Source organism: Candoia aspera, chromosome 4, assembly GCF_035149785.1.
Source record: "Candoia aspera isolate rCanAsp1 chromosome 4, rCanAsp1.hap2, whole genome shotgun sequence".
NCBI classification, from domain to species: Eukaryota; Metazoa; Chordata; class Lepidosauria; order Squamata; family Boidae; genus Candoia; species Candoia aspera.
In genome coordinates this window covers 99,891,298-99,915,353 of record NC_086156.1, presented here as the reverse complement: position 1 = coordinate 99,915,353, position 24,056 = coordinate 99,891,298, and the positions used below count along the sequence as shown (strand labels likewise).

The 24,056-nt window shown below is 47.0% G+C and overlaps 1 protein-coding gene across 3 annotated transcripts; it reads left to right on the top strand.

Moving 5' to 3' along the window:
* Positions 1–1,912: 1,912 nt before the first annotated feature.
* TMEM143 (transmembrane protein 143) lies at positions 1,913–24,056 on the top strand. 3 transcript variants are annotated; one of them, XM_063301214.1, is made up of 8 exons: positions 1,917–2,028; positions 2,535–2,730; positions 4,921–5,028; positions 6,303–6,497; positions 8,704–8,840; positions 20,480–20,759; positions 21,889–22,099; positions 22,219–24,056. In XM_063301214.1, exons 2-8 carry the CDS (start codon positions 2,536–2,538, stop codon positions 22,365–22,367), a joined length of 1,275 nt encoding a protein of 424 aa, XP_063157284.1. In that variant the 5' UTR covers positions 1,917–2,028; position 2,535; the 3' UTR covers positions 22,368–24,056. The 3 variants fall into 3 exon arrangements, with proteins under 3 accessions (XP_063157285.1, XP_063157284.1, XP_063157283.1); XM_063301213.1 differs by having other exon boundaries at positions 1,917–2,730; XM_063301215.1 differs by lacking the exon at positions 6,303–6,497 and having other exon boundaries at positions 1,913–2,730.

Below are 24,056 nucleotides of genomic sequence, written 5' to 3'. Positions count from 1 at the left end.
GCCAACAAAACTGTGATTATGAAATATTAGAAGCAATGTTTAGAATTTTCCATTATCCTTTAAGATAATGATGTGGCTTTTAGTTAAGAAATGTTCCTTTAGTTGCACAAAAAATGAACTAGCAGCGTTTAGTGAGGGGCAGCCATAATTCTGGTATGTGACTTTTAGAATATAATTCTGTTTAGGCAATATACCTTTGTTACCATCACTCCAAGATATGCTCCAGAGTCTCGACTACGTGTGTTCATGCATTCTTTGAGTGCATAATTTTGAGTATCATTTCCCAGTTCATATGTAGTTTCTTAAGGGGAAAGAGGGCTAACTTATTAGCTAGCACTTCCAACTACCAGGAAGCATGGAAATTCAAACACTGCTCAAAATGTTATTTAGTATGCCTTTTCCTTTTGTTCTCAGAATCTAATTTTATGATAAATGTTGCAAATCTAATTTTCTTTAGCTGAAAAAAAATTATGTGCAAAGAAGTTTTAGTATTCAAATTTGCTGGGTTATTCCTTTCAAAGGAATAAATTTATGTTTGATTGTACATATTTACTTCTCTACAGGAAATAAGAAATTGATCTGTATTTTAAAGTCCATGGGTAAATGCAGCCCTAACATGTTCCTTTGATCCCTTTTCCTACCTGAGAACCATTGAAGAACAATGCCTACTGTGTTTAAGTTTAAAAGCAAGAGGATCTGCACTGAAAACTCTGCTCAGCCAGACTTCCTGAGCAGTTTTGAACTGGGCAGTTTCTGAGCTGTTGTTAGAATAAAATGAGGGAACAGGACATGTATGTATCCCCTTATTTGAGAATGATCTATCTCCATTGTAATTAAATATATTAAAGTAAGTTGCTCCCTCATGGTAATTATACTCCTGCTTTGTGTTCCTCAATATTCAACTATGGCTACAAATATTCTTTGCCTTGTGGAAAATATTGTAACAAAGAACCCAACCTATGTCCCTTATTTTTAACTTAGTCTCCTTTCCTCAGCCTGGAGTTGGCTTCAATTCTCATAATCCCTATTTCACTGTCTATACATTATAAATGTGGAAGTCGAAGTCCAACACATCTGGAAAGTGGCTTGGAGAAAGCTAAGCACAAATATAAACATTGTGAAGGACTTCATGGTAAAGCCTACTCAAAAATGGAGGACTGAGCGCTCTACGTTTTCCTTATCCTTTTGGGACACTTTGGAAACCACCTCCTTCCTCACTTACCCCTCGGGGAAAGTGAGGGAGTGGGGTATTTTTTCCCGCCTTTTCGATCTCTTGTCATGTGCCCTTCCCCTGCGCGGAGGGAGGGGAAAAGAGGTAAGAGTGTGTGAGAGAACTCGAAGCCTGAATGGTTGGGACAGCTGCCAGTCCCTCTTTTCGAACGCTGGAGTGTTCAACAGGGCAGTTGGAAATGACTGTTCGGGGTGGGAGTTAGAATGATGCCCGCGAGGATTCTGCAGAACCCCGCGTGTACAGAGGAGGAACCGCAGTCTCACTTCGAACGCCAGTCCGAAAATGAGGCATTTGGAAATTGTGCGCATGCGCAGCTTGCAAAAACCGAACGGAATGGAGAGACTTTCCGATGCTGTGGAATTCTTTTGATTGTTGCACGCGCCCAGTGGTTTGGCCATAGAAACAAGAAAGGAAAAACGGATGGAACAACAAACACAGCTTCTCTTAAATAGAAACAAGTAACGTTTTCAATTGTTCCCATCGAGTAAAAAACGCTAATGAATCAGAGTTGTGCCATTCTTAGCCTTGAGAGTATTTTGTGGAGGCTGAATGAGAACAGAATTGATGGGTATTTGCATTTAAGATTTGCACTCTGCAGCTGGCTTTTCTGAATTTTCTATCTCTAGTTTATAGGCTCGTCTGAACTTGCGACGATCGACATAAGCCACTGCGCAAGCGCACGACGCAATGTGAAGCTCCTGGGGACAGCAAAGAGGATTAGAATGAGGGCGGAAGAGAGAAAGAAACATTGTGCGCATGCGTCGTCAAGCTCAATGTCAGGCTTCTTCTTTTTAAAGGTCAGAGCTTGTTGCTCCAATAGTGCACTTTTTTTGGTCTGAATTGGGTTTGAAGTTGAAAGCTCTTTTCTGTGTGTGTGAAGAGGAAAAAAAAATAACCTGCTTAGTTTGTAAGTTAGTGGGGGCATTTAATTTCAACAGTTCGGATAGCTTGATGATTTTTTTTTATCAGTGACTTTTGACACGTGCTGTTTTGTCCTGGTTGTGAGCTTGATTTCACATGCAATTGGGGGTGGGGTGGGGAAGGTATCTTGTCATTTGTGCATGGTACCTCCGTGTTTAGTTGAGCATTCTTTACCTGCAGCTTATAAAAGAGGTCAATTTGCTCTCCTTGATTTCTCAAAGCCTCCTAAATTTGCTGCTTCAAAGGGTGCCTGTAAACAGCTTTTCAAGCAGCGTGGTGTCTTCCAGTTTGCAAAACAAGGTCAGTTCAAGGAAGCTGAGCAAAGGAAGATGGATATGCCTGTGTTGCCATTTCTTAACTGTTAAGCTTTGGACTCTCCCAGAATGCTGAGTATGACCCGGTTAGCCCTGGGGACCAGGGTTATAGAGTTGTCTTTGCGCGGCAAGGCCTCCCTTGCTGCCACAATGGGGAAATATCGGAGGATGTGGAAACCAACAGAACCGCAGAACTGGGCAGTGGATTATCAGGAGAAATACATCCCATTTTCCAAGAACCAACTGGTTGATGCCCTAGTAAAGGTAATAGTAGGCTTCTGTGTCAGTTCTGCCATCCCTTGAATGCATTGCACAAAAGCAAAATTCTGAATTATCCCTCTCAGCTTTCACAATTTTTCAGCACCTCAAACTGGCAAAAACAAATTTTAGCGTGTGAGGATAGTGCTTGGTGAAATCTTAGAAGCAAGCAAAATGCCTTGCCCCTTCTCATAAACAACACAAGCAGCAATAGTGAGAAATCTTATAATATATTTTACGCCAGTTTACTTGATGTGCATGATTTTCTCAGATTGCAAAACTTAGTTCCTCTTGGCCCAGTCAGTGCTTGCTTTAGTGTACCAAGTGTTTTGGTAAATTGTCTGCAATCTTGACTACCAAACCTTATCTTTCTTCATCCCAGAGCTCTGGAGGCAGGCCCTTTCCTGTTAAGCAGGGTCTGTCTCACAAACATATGGAGCATGAATTAAGCTGATCTTAAAATCTTGTCCAGATGGGATGAGCTACATGGGTTGAAACCACTCTTTGAAACAAAGTGCTGATCTTCTAAAAGCTGAAAAGTAGAGGAAACAGTGGTTTAAATTTTGCTAAGCAAATGAAAAGCAAAGAAATGGAGGAAAAGCATAGCATATGGAGAGGAGGGGAAGGCCACTATCCTATGTATGATGAGTGGCATGACATGAAAAAGATGAAAGGGGTGACAAATTACAAGCTTTTGTAGGAGGGAGAAGGAGATGGAAAAGGGGATGAAAGAGGAATTCTAGTTACAATTGCTAGCTGTCTAAATTCCTTGATGGTTGAGGAACTGCAATGTCCTAATGTTATCCTGGAAGCACTTTACGTCTGCTTTGATCATTTGGGTACAGAGTCGTTTATCACTACGTCTGAAAACACACTTTGGTCATTTAACATGGGAAGGCTCGCATTTAAAAGAATCACTCTAGAAAGGTGGAATGGCGTTTACCAAACAGAAGGGAGTCCAGATACTGACCACATATTATGAAAGTTGTCCTCTAAGGTCTGGAGAACACTGGACATCACTGATTTGGAGGATATGAAGTAAATTCTCCTGAAGTAACTTTACAACCAGGCAGATAGGGATTACGCTTTGCAGTTTGGACCTGTATTAGTGCTAAATTATAATGCTTATGTTCCCATAGGGAACAAAAGTTAAAATTAAGGATAATGATCCTGCCATATATATTTATCCACCTTTAGTAATAATATATGAAACTTCTAGAAAACAGATTTTTTTTTTGTTTTCCTGTCCAGGATTTCTCTGTTGCTGAATTGGCCACCCCCGCTATAGTCAAGAGTAGAAAGGTGGAAAAACTTAAAAGTAAGGACTGGAAATCTGAAATCTATAAAGGATTCTTTTTTTTCCCTCATTGGTGGAGACACAAAGCATATCATAGAAGATTTTAAATTTCATTATTGCTATAAAGATGTTTGAGATGCATGTTGCTATTAAATCTGCTAAAATACATGGCTTTAGAAAGTTGCCTTGTGTCAAGTCTGATCATATATCCTAATCTTCTGTAGTTTCAGGAATACCAAACAGAAATCTATTTAATATTCATTTTGTACTCCTATTAATTAGTTAGAACCAGATTTCAAAACTGGGACTTCCAAATGCAAAGCATGTACAGTGTTCTGTTACTGAACAATGCTCCCTTCTCTAATAGACAGAAACTCACAATCTGGTTCTGTACACAAATATTCCAGGATACACTGATTACTAGAAAAGTTGGCTGGCTGATCTGTTATCCAAAAATTCATCTGCAGAGGCTGAAATCTAAACAGATGCTGATACTTCAGTGACAATTCAGACATGCCAGCTGAAGAGTTTAGGCTACTTACCATTGTAGACTAGTCTTGAATTAGGGAAAGAGGAATTTCCCAGTAGCTATGACTGCAAAATTCATACTCTTGGTATTATTGCAGATCATGTGTTTGTGTAAAAAGAATAATTTATATCAAACCAATTTGAAGCTGTATTAAAGAGAAGTTGCTTGAAATAAATGGAAAAACTTAAGGATGATAGTGCTGCAGGAAGAGGCTAGGCCATTAATTCGCTGCCACAGAGATGATAGTGCCCCAGAACTGAGTAAACAGTTGTATTTATTTTGGTACTGCCCAAGGAATGTCTCATTAAACAGACTGCTTGCTTGTGGCCATTTTAGGGCTGAACTAGGTCGCCTTTTTCTCCTTTCTCAGGAGTTCCACTCTTCTAATCACGAAGAACGCATCTCATTTTTGCAGTTTGTGTCTCAAGTGGACTCGTCCCTTGTACACCATTACTACTCTGTCCTGGAGCAGTTAAAGGTAATTGCAAACTTTCTCTTTGCATGCCTTGTATTTATAACAATTATTCCTGTCTATGTAGAAGATGGTGAGGGAGATAACTATTACAATAATGACTGTTAGTAAGAGCATTTACCATCACTGAGGCCCCCCCAAGTATTTGCTTGTATCTTAAAAAAAAAAACCTAGCCTCTTAGCATGTTCTTAAATAAAAATAGCTCTTATCAAGTGGAGTGGCAGAGGAAATGCAGGTCACTATGTCCCTCTTTGGTTGGGTTGCTTGACTTCCCTGCTAATAACAGGTAGAGGCTTCCTTTTCCTTATAATTAATATGGAAATGCAAAGAGATGGAGAAATTGAGTGATCCATCCTCCCCTCTCTATCTTCCCATTATGCATATGATGTCATGGCAACTTATCTCAACCTTGAGTGTGGGTCAGATTGTAGTAAAGGCATTCCTCAGGCATAAACTGTAACCATGACTTGTAGTAAGTTAGTATATTTTAAAAAAAATCCAGTATGTTGTCTGAACCAGGACCAATAGCTAGCTGATGCGTTATGTAGCCATTGGTCATCCAGGAAAATGATATGGGTGCAGGAGTGTCTGTAGCTGCTCCTATAGCAACATCTCCCCTTAGCTTTCATCCTCTGTGGGGAGTTTGCTTTGAAAATAAAAGGGCTGAGGAGAATTAGCTCTCTTGCATCCTGCATGTTATGATTTCAGTCTTAACCAGGAATCAAGATTGACATTTGTTTATTTGCTTGCTTGCTTGCTTGAGCAAAAGTTGCTAAGATACTGACCCCAAAGAAGATGGAATGATAAACTGTGGCCAACATAATGTGCTCTGCCCTCTAGTACACACTTACTGAATGAAAAATCAGGAGGAGTGTGGTAGCACCTTTTCCAACTAACACATTTAATTAAAGTTTATGCCTTTTAATAAAATGTGTTAGTCGGAAAAGGTGCTGCCAAACTCCTCCTGATTTTTTACCACTACAGACTAAAATGGTTCTTCAATATTTACTGGATGAGTGTCAGTGAAATGTTACATTCCTATTCTTGTTGAGGAAGAAAAATCTGCACTTTCTGCCAGTTTCGCATGGAAACTAAATAACTGGTGGAGAAAAGATGGAATAATTCATTCCTTCTACTCCTGCTTATTTGCCCACTTGCATGGAATTTCTTGTTGTTGGTGATGTAAATAAGAAATTTCCCATGGTGACCAGGGATAGAACAAAGATGCTGTATTAATACTAATTGCATTCATACTCCCACTTATTCCTTCCCCTTCTAGACACTCTATACACCTATTAATCCTGACCGGGACACACTGCAGGAGTTCTGTTTGACAGATGCTGAACGGTTAACAAAAGAACAGGAAGTTTTGGCCAAAATGGAACCACTGTTGGGTCAGGCCAACTTCAACAAGTTGTCAGAAGAAGCATTGGCTTATGCACTAATGGTCAATCACCCTCACGATGAAGTCCAGGTGTGGCCTACAATAAAGATCATCCCCACCCCACCTTCTTCCTCCAGGTGTCCTATCTGGGTTATATATGAAAGAGAAGGGGATAGAATTAAGCAGTCCTGAAATGGTAGAAGAGACTAACTTTTTAGATACAGATATCCCTTCTGGATTTTCCCTGACACCCCCCTTGTAAATCCCAGTTAGTCAGGTTCTCTTGCTACCCTCATGTTTTCCCTGATGGCTTTCTGTTTATAAGGATCATCTTTGTGTGTGATTTCTCTGCCTGCAATCTGAAAAGGGGAAGTTTTTGCTTACAGCCTCATTCTCTCAAGCCAAGCCCACCAGTTTTCAGCACTTTTGTCTTTTGAGACTCTTACAGGTAAAATGCAAATCCTACCCCTTTTGCCCCTCTTTTAAAGTTTGGTGAACTGGGATTTTCTTAGGCTGAAGAGATGAGAGTACACACAAAAGCAAAATATATGGGTGGAACAAAATCTGAGAATTTCTTTGTGAGGCCTTGGATCTCTCCAAGCCCACAAATAAAATTTTCAGAACTTCTCAGTATTACTCTCCTTTTGCTTTGATCCAGCAGGATACCTTTTGAAGGCAAGTAAGCCACACACTCTTTCCACCATAGCTGTCCTGGTGCCAATGAAAAAGCCATCAGCAGGACATGAATATGACAACTTACTTGTGTTCCTCAACAGTCTTCATATTTATCAATAATCATATTAAAAGGCGTATCACGTCTGATACTGGAGGGAGCATATGATAAAGTTTAGCCTTATCCTCCACAGACTGGTCTTTTAGCATATAGCACTATCTGAAGTGCTCCCTATGATGTGCCTTATTCGTAATTAACATGTAGCTCCTTTATCATTTAGAAAATTATATGCTGCCCATTATCTTAACAGCTCTGGATGTCTTACAGGTAGACATGGTAAAACATTGCTAATATCCATTAAGAAATGAAATACAATCAATATAGAGCACAAAACCCAGAACAGTAGCTTTAACTAAGAAAATGTTTTGAATGTTTATGCATACAACATTATTTACTGTGGTTCTTTCAGATTAGTGGCAAGCTATCTGCTGGCTGCTAGGAAGCATAGTTTTCTTTATTTTGTGAGGCAGCCACGGCAGTAACACCACCAGACAGGTAGGAGCTGAATAGTATTAAACCTAAAGGAAGACTTAAACTTTTCTTTAAGAAGTTGTTTTCTGCTGAAAAAAAGCAGTAGATCATATATCTTGATAGCTTGCTTCCAAAGTTTGATAGTATAACTTCTGAAGGCCACAAAAAAAGCCTTTGGGGATCGCATTCAGTTCACAATTTGCCTATATCTTTGGTATTTATTTATTTTTGCATTTGTTTGGTATTTGTTAGGGGAAAAAATGAAGTTTTATTAAAAATTAAAGAGCAAACAAAAAGCCATAATATTTACATTAGGCATGGAATTCCCATTACAGATATAGGGTCTTGCCCCAGTAGCATCCAAGCCTTAACTTATCCTTAGATGTTCCAGTATTAAAGTGGTGTTTGCAGCTTTAAGCCAGCAGTATCCAGCAGCAGCTGTGAGGTATATAAAATTTGTTATGCTTTGCTCCCCATTGCCCTGGAGGCAGTCAGGTGACCCACTGAGATTGGGAACAACCCAAATCTATTGGTCACTTCAGGCTGAGGCTATGCCTGGTCCTTCCTCTCAGATCCCTTCACCAGGGCCATAATACCATAGTATTTTGGAGAGAGAGAAAATCCATCCCTTTCAAACCAGATTTGCCTATTGTAGCATCCCCTTCTGGAGTTTACAGATCAGCTACGAGTTGCCAGACAACTGATTCATGGAGGTGGTAAATTTGAAAGCCACTGTACTCACCACTTCCCAGAGGCTGCTTGACAGGTGCTGTGATGAGAAGGAGCAGGCTACAGTGGAAGAATCTGCCTCCTTCAAAAGCGGACTCTCTCATTTTACCAGGCACTGATCAGCAGGCTTGGGAAGATACTGGATTTTGACATGCAGCTTGACTCACATGGCAGCAGTGCTCTTTCAAAACATACCTGGGGAAGCCCACAGATAAGCAGGCTTGAGCAGGTGACAAAGATTGACAGCTGGTTTCACCTGTAGTGCAGTGATAGATGGCTTGCTTCCCATCACCTTGTAATGCTCAGAAAGGGAGAGTCCCTAATAATTGTATTTTCATGTCAGTTCTGACTTCCTTTCTTCAGGTGACAGTGAATTTGGATCAGTATGAATACATAACATTCTGGGCTCTTGGCCAACGGATAGGACCTCTGCGAGTGATGACTGCCACTCGAGCCCAGAGGAGGGGCTTCTTCGGCACTGCTTGGATTCCTGCAGACAGGCAAGAAAAAAATGGTCTCCTTAGTATCTGTTGCCACCTGGAGATCCTTTTGGGGGAGTATTCCCAAGACTCTGCCTTCTAACAGGTCAGATTTCTGTCCATCTAGCTTGGTGTTACCTACTTTATCTTAAGAAGAGCAATGATGGAACAGACCATAGACTGGCATTCTGGTAGTCTGCTTAAGGGCTTGAAAGGATTCCACCCCCAACTATTGAGGGCAGCCTTGCCCTCAAACTATTCCTCAGCCCCTGAATTCAGAGGCATGTTATCTCTGATTCTGGAGGTAGTCTAATAGCCATTTTCCTCACACTTGTCAAGATGGCCCAGTCACATGGTTTGATGGAAATAAATTGAATGGTTTGATGAATTTTTGTGGTTCTTTTCCTGCCTCATGAACCTGAGGCTCTTTGCTTGTAAAACACATGCTCTGCTACTGAGCTGTGGTCCCTCCACCTGGCTTTATGTACTGTTGTAAATGAGATATCATAGATGGAATGCTTTAAAACTTGGGGGGGGAAATGCTTTATGAATACTAAGTGAATTGTTCATAAAGTAAGCTTACTGATTTTTTTTCTTGGAATGTTTGTTGATAGAAAACTGAAAAATTCTCAGAGACAAAAATGAATGTTCTTTCTTAGAAGTTATATGTCTTCATCAGAGTCTCTGTGCATCGGACATTAGGATGTACCTGCAAAGGCTTATTTTTAACATTCTAGATCTGAGCTGCATTTTGGTTGCCCAGATTAAACTCTCCTTCAGCATACTTGCTCTGAAAGTGTTTGATTACTGTACCCCTGTTCCTTAGATCAGTGTTTCTGAACCTCAGCAACTAAGACGTGTTGACATCCACACATCTTAAACTTGCTGAGGTTCAGAAACACTGATTTAGATCACCACAGTGAAAGCATCTGAAGGTTCTCTTCCCTGCTTACTGTTGCCTATTCATTGTGAATTATTATTATATACACAACGTGAAACCACAGCTGCCAGTTCTTTAGCTGGTGTTGGCCTTCATTCGCATCAAGTTCTTCCCAAGAACCTAGGATGTCATAATGTGTCAGCAAAGTATGTGTGGATCCAAGCAGTGTGGCCTTTTGTAATTGACAGAGGGAAATTTTGTCAATGTGCAGATTTTCTAAGCGCTGTCCAAGGTTTTTTGGTATGGCATCCAGTGTGCCAATAACCACTGGGACCACCACAGCCGGTTTATGCTATATTCTTTCAATTTCTATTATTATTATTATTATTATTAAAAATGTATATGCCACTCCATTCCCAACAACTCTGTTGGATGGTGATAATCTTACATGTTTAATTTGCTGTCTAAAACCCAATTCCTAACTTGTAATGGAAGCCATATCTGTGAGTTCTAGTCCCGCCTTAGGCACGAAGCCAGCTGGGTGACCTTGGGCCAGTCCCTCTCTCTCAGCCCAAGAGCCAATCAGGCGTGGTATGAGAGTTCTAGTCCCACCTTAGGCACGAAGCCGGCTGGGTGACCTTGGGCCAGTCCCTCTCTCTCAGCCCAAGAGCCAATCAGGCGTGGTATGAGAGTTCTAGTCCCGCCTTAGGCATGAAAGCCAGCTGGGTGACCTTGGGCCAGTCCCTCTCTCTCAGCCCAAGAGCCAATCAGGCGTGGTATGAGAGTTCTAGTCCTGCCTTAGGCACGAAGCCAGCTGGGTGACCTTGGGCCAGTCCCCCTCTCTCAGCCCAAGAGCCAATCAGGCGTGGTATGAGAGTTCTAGTCCCGCCTTAGGCACGAAAGCCAGCTGGGTGACCTTGAGCCAGTCCCTCTCTCTCACCCTGAGGAAGAAGGCGGCAAGGGGAAACCACTTCTGAAAAACCTTGCCAAGAAAACTGCAGGGACTTGTCCAGTCAGTCGCCAGGAGTCAAAAACTGACTCGAAGGGACAAATAATAAAAACGGAAGCCATATAAAGATGTTCGTCCTAGAAGGTCCATTCTACCCTATTACAATAGGATGGCAAGGAACTTGATGGCATAGACAGGAAGTTATATACCACTAGGACCCTCCTACTTTTCATCAGCTATTGTTATGGGAGAAGATTGCACTAATGCTGAGATATTTCCTGAATATGATGCAACCCAGATTTTTCAAGAGGAGGTGGCTCACCTAGCAGGCATAACAAAATACCGTATTGATGGTTTTCATGAATGAACATAGCAAAACTAACATAGCTTGACACAGCAAATGACCATGCTGTTGGTTCTTTTACAAATTGTGGCAGGTTTGTTTGCCTGCTTGGACATGCCTGGCTGTGATTGTCCAGACTGATTAAGGATGCCAGGCAATATATGACCGTTCTGGCATTTGATGGTGCAGGACTGTTCCGAAGTAGAATAAATTATGAAATTGATTGAATTCAGAAAATGAAAAATAAGGCTTGCCACGTAGGTCTCAGTCTTTCAACTATGGGAGGCTTCATCTTAGAGGTGGGAGAATTTTCAGCAACCAAGTTGGGGTACTTTTAGTTTACATCTTATCAAGAGTTGGAGTCTCGCAGAAATGTTCCCATTTCTCCACATTTTCCCAGTCAGCTCTGAGGAAGCATCAATTTCAGGGGCAAAGATATTTGGGGAGAAAAGTATAAAATGTATTATTATTGTTATTTGTTATTAATTTTATGTATGTGCTGTTTTTCCTCTCAAAGGGGATTTGGTGATTTGGTTACAATCTGTCATGCGCTGCCTACCTCTGAATAACACTCAGACACTGGTTCGCGGATCAGGCTCTGGTTTATTTGCAGGGCAGGTACAGCGTTGGTAGAAAAAAGCTGAGAGTGACAGGAGCGCGCCGGTGCGGGGTTTAAATACCCCGCGCCGGTCAGCGCCCCCTCGCTCACGGTCACGTCACCCCCCTTTGTCCAATACGTTGCCCTGCCGGTGGGTGAGGGTTTCCGGGATCGCCCATCATCAGGTTTCCCATTCCTCTGCTGATTGCTTTCAGCTGGGCGATCCCCGTTGTATTGCCGCTGATGGCTTGGGTGTGCTCCGTGATCCGTTTAGCTATTGTTTGTTGGCCGTTAGTCGTTGTGGGTTGATGGCTACTTATCTTGTACCCCTTCACCTATTTCCTTGCCATTGTCATGTGTGCCATTGCGCTGATGACTTTAGCTCAACGGCACTCATGACATACTGCCCCCTTTTCGAATAGTGTTCTCCCCCGGTTTTCTGGGTTTTCCCCGTGGAGCTGTCAAAACGCCACATTTTTTTTTTTTTTTTTCAAAGTTCCCACCGGAGTAGTTGTCGCCCCTCCCTTTGCTCCTCCCTCTACCACGTGCCTTCCCAGGGTGTGTCCATGGTGCGCATGCTCGGGTCCTGACCTGGCGTGCGCATGCTCCAGTCACACCCTGTTTGTTTGGCTCAGTTCGGCGAGGAGAGAGGCGTGGCTGGTCGGGTGCTTCTCAGCTCCAGGTAGGGCCCTTCTTTTTCTTATTTAAAGTGCGTCGCCTTTGTTGTGTCTCCTGGGCGTTGCCCCCAGGTTGCCCTGTTGACTTGCTTGCCACTCCCCCGCGGGCGGGGGGAGGGTGCTGGCGAACGTTTGTCACCACCCCGTGGGCCCGGGGCGGGGGGAGTGAGTCCCGGGGGGGGGGAGGTCCACCCAAGTCGCGGGCTTGGGGGGGCCCTTTCCCTTGGGGCACGGGAGGCGGGGGGGGGCCTGCGGGGGGGGGTTTTGGTTTTGCTGACCTTGGTTGCGGTTTGTCGGGGTATGCCCGGTGAAATGCTCTGGTCAGGTCAGGCGCGTTAACGTTGTGCGCCGCCACCCATTCCGGGTGGGGGAAATGTTTCCACCTGACCAGATAGTGTAGAGTTCCTCGTTGCTTGCGGGAGTCGAGAATGTCCCTTATCTCGAAGTGGTGTTGCCCGTCGATCATCACCGGTGCGGGCTGTGGCGTGCTTGGGTGCCATCGGGAGGTGGTTGCCGGTTTCAGGAGGCTGGTGTGGAACACCGGGTGGAGTCTCCGGAGGTTGTGTGGCAGGTCCAAGCGTATTGCTACCGGGTTCACTATTTGCGTGACTCGGAACGGCCCGATGTACTTAGGCCCCAGTTTTTTCGAGGGTTGGGTTGACTTTAGGAACTTGGTGGATAGATATGCCATATCCCCCGCCTGGAACGTCGGTTGTTGGCGCCGGTGCTTGTCGGCCTGCTCTTTGTAGGCTGCCTGTGCATCCTTCAGCGCCGCCGTGATTACTGGCCATGCTTCCGCGATCTTCCGTCCCCAGTCGCTAGCGTCCACCTGGGGTTCCGGGGGTTGAGGTAGCTCCGGTATGGGGACGAAGTCGCGCCCCGAGACTACTTCGAACGGAGTTTTCCCCGTGCTCGTGTGGACGGCGTTGTTGTATGCGACTTCGGCGAACGGGAGCAGTTCAGCCCAGTCGTCTTGGTGGTAGTTAGTATATGATCGTATGAATTGCTCTAAGGTGGCATTAAGAACCTCAGTGGCTCCGTCCGTCTGAGGGTGCCAAGCCATAGATAGGGCCTGTTGGGTCCCCGTCAGCTTCAGGAAGGCCCGCCAGAATTTGGAGGTGAACTGTGTGCCCCTGTCGGTCACCACACGTGCGGGACATCCGTGTAGCCTGTACACGTGGATGAGGAAGAGTTTGGCTAGCTGTTGTGAGGATGGGACCGACGTGCAGGGGATGAAGTGGGCCTGCTTTGAGAAGTAGTCCTTCACCACCCAAATGGCCGTTTTCTTCTGGCTGGGTGGGAGGTCCACTATAAAATCCATAGAGATTTCCTCCCATGGGCGGGAGGGTTCTGCCACCCGTTGCAATAGCCCCGCGGGTTTGCCTGGTGCCCGTTTGGCCCTAGCGCACGTTGGGCAGGATGCCACGTAGGTTTTTACGTCTCGCCTGAGCGCGGGCCACCAGAATTGACGCCGTGTTAGGTGTAGGGTCTTGAGGAACCCAAAGTGTCCCGCTTGCTTGGCGTCGTGTGACCTATGCAAGATCGCCTGGCGTTGCGAGTCCGGGACGTAGATTCTGCCTTCCCCCCATGCCAGGTCTTGTGCCATCGTTACCTTGTCGGGGTTTGCCAGGAACCAGGGGTCGGTTTTGAGGGCGGCGGCGAGGTCCGTGCGCATTCCCCCTGGTAGTTGCGGTTGGCTTCTTTCAGTCGCCGGTTGTCCCGCCGTCGGCTGCGCCGTAGAGTCGAGCTGCCTCCGTGCGCCGCTTCGGGTGGTCACGGCCATCCCCAGTTGCGAGGCGGATAGGACCGTCCCAATGGTGTCTGGGGCGGGCTCTTCGTCTTGGGGCAGTCGGGAGAGGGCGTCGGCCAGGAAGTTCTTCTTGCCCGGCATGAACTTCAGCTGGAAATCAAAGCGGCTGAAGAATTGGGCCCATCGGACCTGTTTTGGGCTAAGGCGTCTAGGCGTTCGTAGGGCCTCGAGGTTCCGGTGGTCAGTCCAGACCTCGAATGGTTGGGTGGCTCCCTCGAGTAGGTGTCGCCATGTCTCTAGTGCCGATTTCACCGCGAAGGCTTCTTTCTCCCAGACGTGCCATCGCCTCTCTGTCTCGGAGAACTTCCTTGACAGGTAGGCGCATGGTTTCAGGAGTCCCGTGGGGTCTTTCTGTAGCAGGATGGCTCCCAGGGAGAAGTCTGAGGCGTCGGCTTGGACCACGAACGGCCGTTCTGGGTCCGGGTGCGCGAGGATTGGCTCCGTAGTGAACAGCGCTTTCAGCTTGTTGAATGCGGTCTGGCACGCGGGAGTCCAATTCAGCACTGTGCCTGGGTTCTTGGCGCGTCGGGTGTCCCCCACCCCTTTGGTTTTGAGGAGGTCCGTTAAGGGGAGGGCTATCTCAGCGAACCCCCGGGCGAATGACCTGTAGAAATTCGCGAATCCGAGGAAGCTCTGTAGTTGCCGTCTGTTGCGGGGCCGCTCCCAGTTTAGCACCGCTTCGACTTTTGCGGGGTCCATTTCGATGCCGTCCCCGGAGATTCGGTACCCCAGATAGTCTAGGCGCTCTTTGTGAAACTCGCACTTTGTAGGCTTTGCATAGAGCTGCGCCCTTCTGAGCTTGTCGAGGACTTGCCTGACTAGGGTTACATGTTCCTCGTGCGTTTTTGTGTAAATAAGGACGTCGTCGATGTAGACCAGGACCCCTTTGAACAGATGTTCATGCAGTACCTCATTGATGAGCTGCATGAACACCCCAGGGGCCCCCGCGAGTCCGAAGGGCAGTACCTTGTACTGGAAAGCGCCTAGGGGGCAGTTAAACGCCGTCTTCCATTCGTCCCCCTCCCTGATTCGGATGCGATAGTACGCCTCGCGAAGGTCCAATTTGGAAAAGACTTTGCCCGTGGACAGGTGGGCGAGCATGTCCTTCACCAGGGGTAAGGGGTATTTGTTGGACAGGGAAGCCGCGTTTAGGCCCCGGTAGTCGGTGCAGAGCCGTAGGGTCCCGTCTTTCTTCTCCCGGAATAAGACGGGGGCTCCGACCGGTGAGCATGCTGGCTCTATGAATCCCCTGTCTAGGTTTTTATCGATGAACTCCCGGAGGGTTGCCATCTCCTTCGGGGTCATCGAATAGATCTTTGGTCTAGGTAAGGGGACGTCGGGCAGTAGGTCGATCCGGCAATCCGTCTTGCGGTGGGGGGGTAGTTGGTCAGCTTCTGCCTCTCCGAAGACCTCGGAGAAGTCGGCGTATTGTTCTGGTAGGTCTGCTGTGGTAGCGGCATTGTCTTGTGTGGTCGCCTCCGCTCGTCCTACCGTGGGGTTGCTTCTGCCCGCTGGAACTGGTGCTCGATACTCGCCGTCGCTGAATGTGAAGGTGCGGGTCTCCCAGTTGATCCGCGGGTTGTTTGTCGCGAGCCATGGCATCCCCAGGACTGCAATGGGCCGTCCGATGTGCGTGACTACGAACGATGTGCGCTCGGTGTGAGTGCCCATTTGCAGGGTGACCGGCTCGGTTTGTAGCGTGGCTGGTTTCCCTCCCGCTGTAGAGCCGTCCAGCTGGTGGAATGCCAGCGGCGTGGGGAGGGGGAAGCAGCGGAGGTCGAGTTTGGCGACTAGGTCGGGGTGGATGAGGTTTTTTGAGCACCCCGAGTCCACTAGTGCCGCGGCCGTGGTGGCTCCGTTGCCGGCAGAGAGTTGAATTGCTGCCAATATTACAGGGCTTTCGTCGTTTCGTTGAGGTGGTCCGCGTTGCTGTCCCACCGCCTGCCTCGCCACGCGTCTCAGGGCAAGCGGGGAGCATTTCCCGCCGGCTGGTCGGGGTCTGTATTGTCCTCTTCCCCCCAGTAAGCGTCCCAGCCCTCTTCTGGTGTCGCTGTGGCCACGGTCATTCGGCGGTGAGGGGGCGGCCCCGGGTTGGGTGGTTTGGGGCTAATTTTCGGAGTGGGTTTGGGCGCGCTGGTCGGCGGTCGGTTGGCGAAGCAATCCACCGTCTTGTGCCCTAATTTGCCACACCTCCCGCAGGGCTCCCGGTTGAACTTCTTTTTTGGGTATATGGGGCCGGCCATCCCCCCGTGTGGTGCGGGTACCTTTTTCCCGGCATAGTTTGTGTCTTCCGTGGTTGTCATGAGGAAGGTGCGGTGCGCATGTTCGGCTTTCCCCGCGAGGTGGATCCACCCGTGTAACGTTTCTGGGTCGTCGCGGTAGAGGGCCCATTGGAGAACGTCGCGGTTGAGCCCCCTTTTGAACATTTCCAGCAGGGTGGTCTCGGACCAGTCGCTGACCTTCCCCGCGAGGGCTTTGAACTCCAGGGCGTAGTCAGGGACCGTGCGTGTGCCCTGTTTAAGTCTTTGGAGTGCGCTTTTCGCCCTTACTTTGGCTAGGGGGTCTTCGAAGTAGTTTTTCATCTCATTGATGAAAGCAGGGAAGGTGGCGAGGGCGGGGGAGCTGGACTCGTACAGTTGGACGTACCAGTCCGCCGCCCTGTCTTGGAGTTTGATCGCCACGGCGGCGATCTTGTCGGCCTCGGAGTCATAGGAGTGTCCGTGCCTCCCCATGAACTCCCTAGCGTTGGTCACGAAAAACGAGAGTTTTGTGGGGGTCCCATCGAAGAAGATGGGGAAGTCCTTTGGGGCCCGGGCGTTTTGTGCGGCCCCGCCTCTCGCTTCCCGGGGTGTGGTGTCGGCCGCCTGTGCCGTCTGCTGACCCTCCGCTGGCCCGTGTGGGTTCGGTGCTTCGCTCGGGGTGTGGGCCTGTGCGGGGACGTCGTTGGGTGGCGCGGGGGGCATAAGCGCCTGGAGCATGGTCCGGAGTTCCGTCAGTTGAGCCCGCATGGCCGCGAGTTCAGCTCGTGCCTCCTCGTCCACAGCCCGCGCCGCCGCTGGGGCCGGTTCCGTTGGCGCGTCCTCGGGGGTGGGTTGCCGGCGGGGTTCATCGTCCCTCTGCCGCGGGTCCGCTTCCTCCGCCGTCTGATGGGTGTCTCCGTCGTCCTCCTCCGTGTTGACCGCCGTGGGGCTGTCGCTCCACGCCCGTTGCTGGGGTGCGATGTGGGGCGCGGGGTCCTCCGCTGGTTTCGGAAGTCGTGCTGCTCCCTCCCGCGGTCGGGTTGCCTCCGTCGCCATCTCCCCTTGGGGTTGGAGCTGAGGCTCGGGTCGGGTGGGGCGGGCGTCCATGGCTCCGGGAGTCCGCGGTGCCTCTGGCCTTGGTCGGTCCTCCTCTGTCTCTTGCCGCGCGGCTCGCCCTCCTTGCCCGCGCCGCTCCGGCCTCATCTTGCTGGTCTTCTCGCCGTCTACTCCTCCCGCGGCTCGTTGTCGTCCGGTGGGGCTCGGCGAGGCTGAGTTTATGACTCTCAGCTTTATGTCATGCGCTGCCTACCTCTGAATAACACTCAGACACTGGTTCGCGGATCAGGCTCTGGTTTATTTGCAGGGCAGGTACAGCGTTGGTAGAAAAAAGCTGAGAGTGACAGGAGCGCGCCGGTGCGGGGTTTAAATACCCCGCGCCGGTCAGCGCCCCCTCGCTCACGGTCACGTCACCCCCCTTTGTCCAATACGTTGCCCTGCCGGTGGGTGAGGGTTTCCGGGATCGCCCATCATCAGGTTTCCCATTCCTCTGCTGATTGCTTTCAGCTGGGCGATCCCCGTTGTATTGCCGCTGATGGCTTGGGTGTGCCCCGTGATCCGTTTAGCTATTGTTTGTTGGCCGTTAGTCGTTGTGGGTTGATGGCTACTTATCTTGTACCCCTTCACCTATTTCCTTGCCATTGTCATGTGTGCCATTGCGCTGATGACTTTAGCTCAACGGCACTCATGACACAATCACTTCATCTTTGTACAAACAGGTTTTTTTTTTCTTCAGTTGTTTGTTCCAGATTTTTGGGTCCTCCAGATCATCTATGTTGGCAATACCCTGGCATTTTGTGACCCATATCCATCTGCCATTTTCTCCGGGCTCTTGTATCAGCACCCCTCGCGACCGAAATCTGAAACTTTCTGTCAAAGTGGGTAATTGAGTTACTTTCATGCCTGGAAAAGATCACTGGTTTGGAATCCAAGTAATTCACGGGTTCCTCATCCAAGTAATTCACAATCCAGAAAAAAGATGATAGACCTCAATTTTTCTCTTGACTTCAGCAATTTTATCTAGCCATGTCTATCCCATACAGTGATGATGTAATTATTATTTCCTTTCCCTGCTTGCCTACAAAAACTGGTTTGCCTGAGTAGTTCTCCGGAATTCCTACTTCCATATAAATATCTGGCGAGATCATTGGAGATTTCTCTATTTTCCTGTAGGAGATTGGCTGTTGCAATTCAAGGTCTTTATCTGTTGATGGCTCCAAAAACCTTATGAAGTACATGGCCATTGTAATCTATTATTTCCATCTCTAAAGCCTGCACATTTTTATACAGTATTTGTACAAGTAGCTCACTCTTGTGGCACCATCTAGAAGCCAGATAAGCTTCGATATAGTTTTTATGTTAAAGAGTCTTTCTGCTTTCAGTCTTTCTGTAAATTTGGAGTCATCATCAGCCTCAGTTTTAGAGCTTACTCTCTTCAGTTTGGGGCATATTCCTTGATTCAGCACATTCGTTTTGCAGGATAAAGTGTTTACGATATAGAAGTCAGTACATGAGTTTCACATGGTGCCATGTCAAATTCTGTGCAGCATTCAACAGCTGTTCTGATGTATGTTGGCCACAACCATGTTAATAGGTTATGCTCTTCTACAGATACAGCAGTTGCATTAGTGGTTCCTCCATTGCTTTCCAGCTCCTTTATATCCTCAAGCAAATTACCTGTTCCAGCTCCAGTTCAAACTTACCTCCAATGCTAGTTTCATTCCAATAGCTTAACCCAAGATTTTTCTCTCAGAGCTTCTGTCAAGCTACTCACAATGGATGTGTCTTTACCAAGTTGGGGAGTTCATTGTAATGGTCTGGTTATAAATACTGTACCAAATGGTAACAGTTGGAGATCCCTCAGTGTAATGGAGCTTCTAGTGAGATGGAAAGCCCTCAGAACTTTTTAGGTTCTTGACTCAGTGGTACTTAGCCATTAACAATACCATTCTTTTATCTGAACCAGCACAAAATCTCTAAGACTTAACTTTGCATACTCTAGATGTTCATCATACATTGGTGTTTTAGGTTGACCTAGAAGACTCCACATTCTGGTCTGCCCAAAAGGGCTTACCAGTTTTGTTGCAGTGAATGTATAGCAAGTGATTTAATTATCATGTCCACTGTATAATCTTCCTCTGTCAACACATTGCAGGATGCTGCCATGCTAGCTGTTCCCTCATCTACTGCAGCTCTCCTGGATATGCCATACTTTGACATCTGTAAAGCTCTTTAGGCTGCATTGGCAATCTTTATAAAGCATTATCGATTAAATGATGCATTTGGATGGGTAAAGTTGTCTTCACAGGCCTTACCTACCACCTGAAAGTAAAGGTTGCTAATTTCCCTGTTGTGATTGTGTAGCTGTGGTTCTTTGAGTGATGATCTGTGATCTGTGCATTCATGTGACCCACTTTCCATCCTGTGTAGGCAGCCATTCCACTGTGGCTGTTTGTGTTGGCCTCAAGGAACTGAGGTAAAATAATGGGAGCCCTTCAGAATATTCATGTGGTAGAGGGGATTGTCTGGGCACACCAAAATCAGCTTAGCTCTGGAATGTTCTGAACTGGATTGTACAAGCACATGAACACCCTAATATGTGAATGCATTGATCACCTCTCAAAAAAATAGAGTAACAGGTCAGATGTTGGGAGGCAACCTGTTCTTTTTACAATATCTTGTTGCAGAATTTAGAGCTTTAGTCATGGAAGTAGAGGGGTGGGAGAGAGGAACCTTGAAGTTGCTAATCAGTGCAGGGGTTGGCATCTTTTTCAGATGGCCTAGATGCATTCCTGCACAAAACTGAAAACAACCCTCCCAACATCTGACAATTTTTTATCCCATTTATCCCCAGTATCTTGTGCAAGGACACTGAAATCCCATTAGATTTCAGCTTTCATACCTAAGTTCAAAATCCTGGGCCATTCACTGTTTTCACCAGATCTCAGCCTTTTTTAAAAAGTAGAATTTTTATTTATTTGAGGGAGTCTGCCAATACTGTCTGGGAGGGTGGCAGACAATGTTTTGTTGACCCTCATCTGAAGAATCTGTATGCACTTTTTTAACATCAATTTCCTTAAGTTTCTGTTCTTTTTCTTCCAATCCAGGCATTACTTCAAACGAGTTATCGTGGCTGCCCGAACTAAGAATGCCCATCTGGTGCTGAAATGCTTCAAGGACATCCCTCTGGAAGGTCTGGAGCAGCTGCTGCCATCTATCAAAGTCCGCACCTCCATCTTCTACAGAGCTCTCCTCAATACCATGCTGATTGTGAGCGGCTTGGCCCTCTTTGTCAACGTGGGCATGGTGGTGCTCTCAGACCTCAAGATAGGCACCACCACCCTGCTCTTCTTTTTTGCTGCCTTAATGGCCTTCCGGGCCTGGAAGGTAGGTCAGTCAGCAGCATTTCCAGAAACTCAGAGCTGTGAGCCAGCAAATATCCCGATCAGACCTTAAAATTAATTAAAAGCAGTAATATAATGTTTTAATGATTTCCCCCTTTCTGTAACATGAATGATTATAATTCACTGGCAATTCTTGAAGGAGCTCTTGGGGACTCTGGACTAGGGAGACGAAGAGGCATGATTATCCTTGTAGGAGCAAGCTTAATTTAATTGAGGTTCTTCTAGGGCAGAAAGCAGGCTTGGCCTGTATCCCATACAGCTGTCAAGAGCTTTATGGCAGAACACATGTCTTCTGCTTAAAGGCATCTCATGCGGTATGGCTGGAAGGAGCTCTTTTTCTTTCAGTGTGTGGAGAGCTGCCGCGAGACAGACAGCACTGAGGTAGAAGGCCTTTAACTTCCTGTAACAAGGAAGATTAAGTCTTCCCACAGACCTTTTGGCTTTGTTTGAACAGATATCTGGGGGAGGAAGTGCAGACCTTGGGGATGTTTCCTTGGGACAAAAACTGATAGCTGCAAAATACTCTTGACACAGGGCTAGGAAACCTTTTGAGGGCTTAAGCTGCACTTAACTTTTGGGGTTGAGCGGGGCTGCGGTGTGAAGGATGTTAAATGCAAAGTAGACAGACAGTGCCATGCGTTGGCTGGGGCTGGGATTTTCCTTTTTTTCCCAGGACTTTCTTTCAGGAAGCAGAGGGCTGGGGTCTCTCTGGACCTTTTAAACAGTTGAATCTGTTTTAGAGTTTGTAATTGTTTCCGAGGTTCCTGCTCCAGTGGCAGGAAACGATGCCAACGGTTTTCTCCATTTTTGTCACCTAACTTCAGCAGTAAAGGGAGGCCACCAAAAGGGAGCCGGACATTTCCTATTGCCCATCACGACCCGAATGCATTGCACTCCCGCATTGGGAGCGTCGATGAACATTTTGCTAGGATATCATAAGTATGCTGTGTCATTCCCATTATGTTACAGAGAGGTGCCTGTGCACTCTGGGGTGCTCCCCCCAGGAGGCCTGGATCTTGGCTTCCCTTGTACTGTGTCTCTTACACGGGTGACCCTCCCCTCCTCAAAATGCGGCCTCCAAAGGACGCGGATATCCTGCATTCTTTTGATAGGTCTTTGGCCAGCGGCGGAACATCCACTCTCTTGAGCTGGTGCACATGCTGTACTACCGCAGCACCTCCAACAACTCAGAGCTTTTGGATGCCCTCACTCTGCGGGCCCAGGAGGAGCACGCCAAGGAAGTCATCTTGGCACACAGTTTCCTCCTCCGGTGCCATCGCCAGCACCAGCACCCCTTGCCACAGGAAACAGGTGTTGAAGCAGGTATTGTCTAGCTTTGATTCCTTGGACTGGGATAGGGGTGCCAGAAAGAAAAAGGGCCTTTCTCTGAGAATAGGTTTCGGCTCCAGCAGGGTCTCTGACTCATCTCTGTGTGTTTGCAGACCCAAAGCCTATTGAACATCTGAGGGAACAGGTGGAAGCTTGGCTGCGCCTGCGCTCTGGGCTGGAAATAAACTTCTGTGCCGAACGTGCCTGCAAGCATCTCAAGGAATTGGGAGTTAGGGGAGCAGCCCATCCTGTCGTTGGATAAGAGCTTCCTAGGATTGTTTTAGTTGGTGCTTGGGGCTCTACATTAGCCGTATCCCCACTGTCAAGCCCGTGGTCTTGAGCATGCCAAGTTTTGAAAGCAAGAGGGTGGAAACACTTATTTTTCCAAAGTATGAAGAGAACAGTGCCCTGTGGTGTAATTACTTGGAAGTGATTGGATTTCAGCTACTGAGATGGGCTTCCTTCGACACCAGATCTTCTTCCAGATATCCTGCTGGAAATGTGACATCAACATGTGCATGCCATGAAAATACTATTTGGGGTACAACATTAGACCTCATTATACAAAGCCATCATGCACCTCAGATTCTCCTCTCTGCGGAGAGGGGTTTCTTGCTCTTAAAATATCCCAGCACTTTTTATTATACATGCTGCCTTTTTTTTCTTTTGAGCTGTTTATTTTTCTTTCCCCAAGGAACAAGTGGAAGCACTTTACATTTGAAATGAGCACTGTGCAAAGCAGTGAGTCTCTTTTGCATTTAGGGCGAGATGGGTTTTTAATATCATGTGCTATCCTGCTGGGGGCATTTCTGAAAAATACATTAAATCACTTCTGTAGCACTTTGAATTGCATAGTACACACTTAATGTCAAGCTTGGAAGTCATATTGCATGCTAGGCTTCCTCTTTTTAATTTTTTTTTTTCCTGCTGGTTTTACAGAGATTGCAGAGGCTGATACTTCCTACACTGTATGGTCTTGAAGGACATAGTAAGTTCAGGCAGTGTGTAGGGAAAGATACACTGCAGCAGGCAAGTCTTGAGTTACTGGAAGAATGGGTCCCCATTCCCTTCGATCCAGTAACTGTGTACACTAAAGCACACTATTTGGCGGGTGGGGGGCTCCTCAAATTTGGCTAAGGAATTTTCAGTTACAGGGGCAGTGAGTGCACTGCTGGAAGACTGGGTCAGAAGAGATTGTCATGGGGAAAATCCTACCTATACGGTCACTAAGAGCTGACAACAACTTGGTGGCACATTATCAGATCAAAGGAATTATTGCGTGCAAGAATGGGGATGATTTCGCTGCATGTGAACATGTGAACCTGATCTTATTCTGCCCTCATGGTGACTCTTTATACAACTGACTTCTGTCTATATGGATCAGTAGCTTATGTATGTTCAGTGCACATATGTGTACACTTGGAGAAATTAATTCTTTGTTCTAAAGAATGTTCTTGGAACAGGTGTAGAATTGTTCACTGCTCGCTGTAAGACATGAGGCCTCTCCCACTTCCCTTTCCCACCTCCCTTTGTCTCAAGAGAGCCTCTATATTCCTTGCAGAATTGCCGCAGAGAAGCATATGTCAGATTTGTATTCTGTCCACACAGTGAGATTATGACAGCAGCAGCAGCAGCAACCCAGAATTCTCTAGTTTCTGTTGAAAGCTCAATCATAGACATTTTTGGCATAAAGTTGAGGCAGGCAAGTGCTGTTTAACTGCACTCATCTGGTCTTAAGAGAGCCAAAGGTAAACACACAGTAGTATGATTTAGTTGAGAACATTTCTACACCGTTCATTTTGGATCCTTCAAGTAGACCAGTGCTGCTCTCTACAGTTAATCTGTTCCAAGATGCTGACTGAGTTGGCTTGATGCTGATACCTATCTGGATGGTGGTAGGAGATGAGCCCCCAGAACAGGTGGCTTTGGTCTAGCTTTAAGCCTAAGCATA

Bases quoted from the DNA above. Each gene is read 5' to 3' on its own strand.
- TMEM143 (XM_063301214.1), top strand. From the start codon at position 2,536: ATGCTGAGTATGACCCGGTTAGCCCTGGGGACCAGGGTTATAGAGTTG. The intron at 5,029-6,302 runs GTAATTGCAAAC...TTCCCCTTCTAG, and splicing joins CTGTCCTGGAGCAGTTAAAG to ACACTCTATACACCTATTAA. The intron at 8,841-20,479 runs GCAAGAAAAAAA...CTTCCAATCCAG, and splicing joins GCTTGGATTCCTGCAGACAG to GCATTACTTCAAACGAGTTA.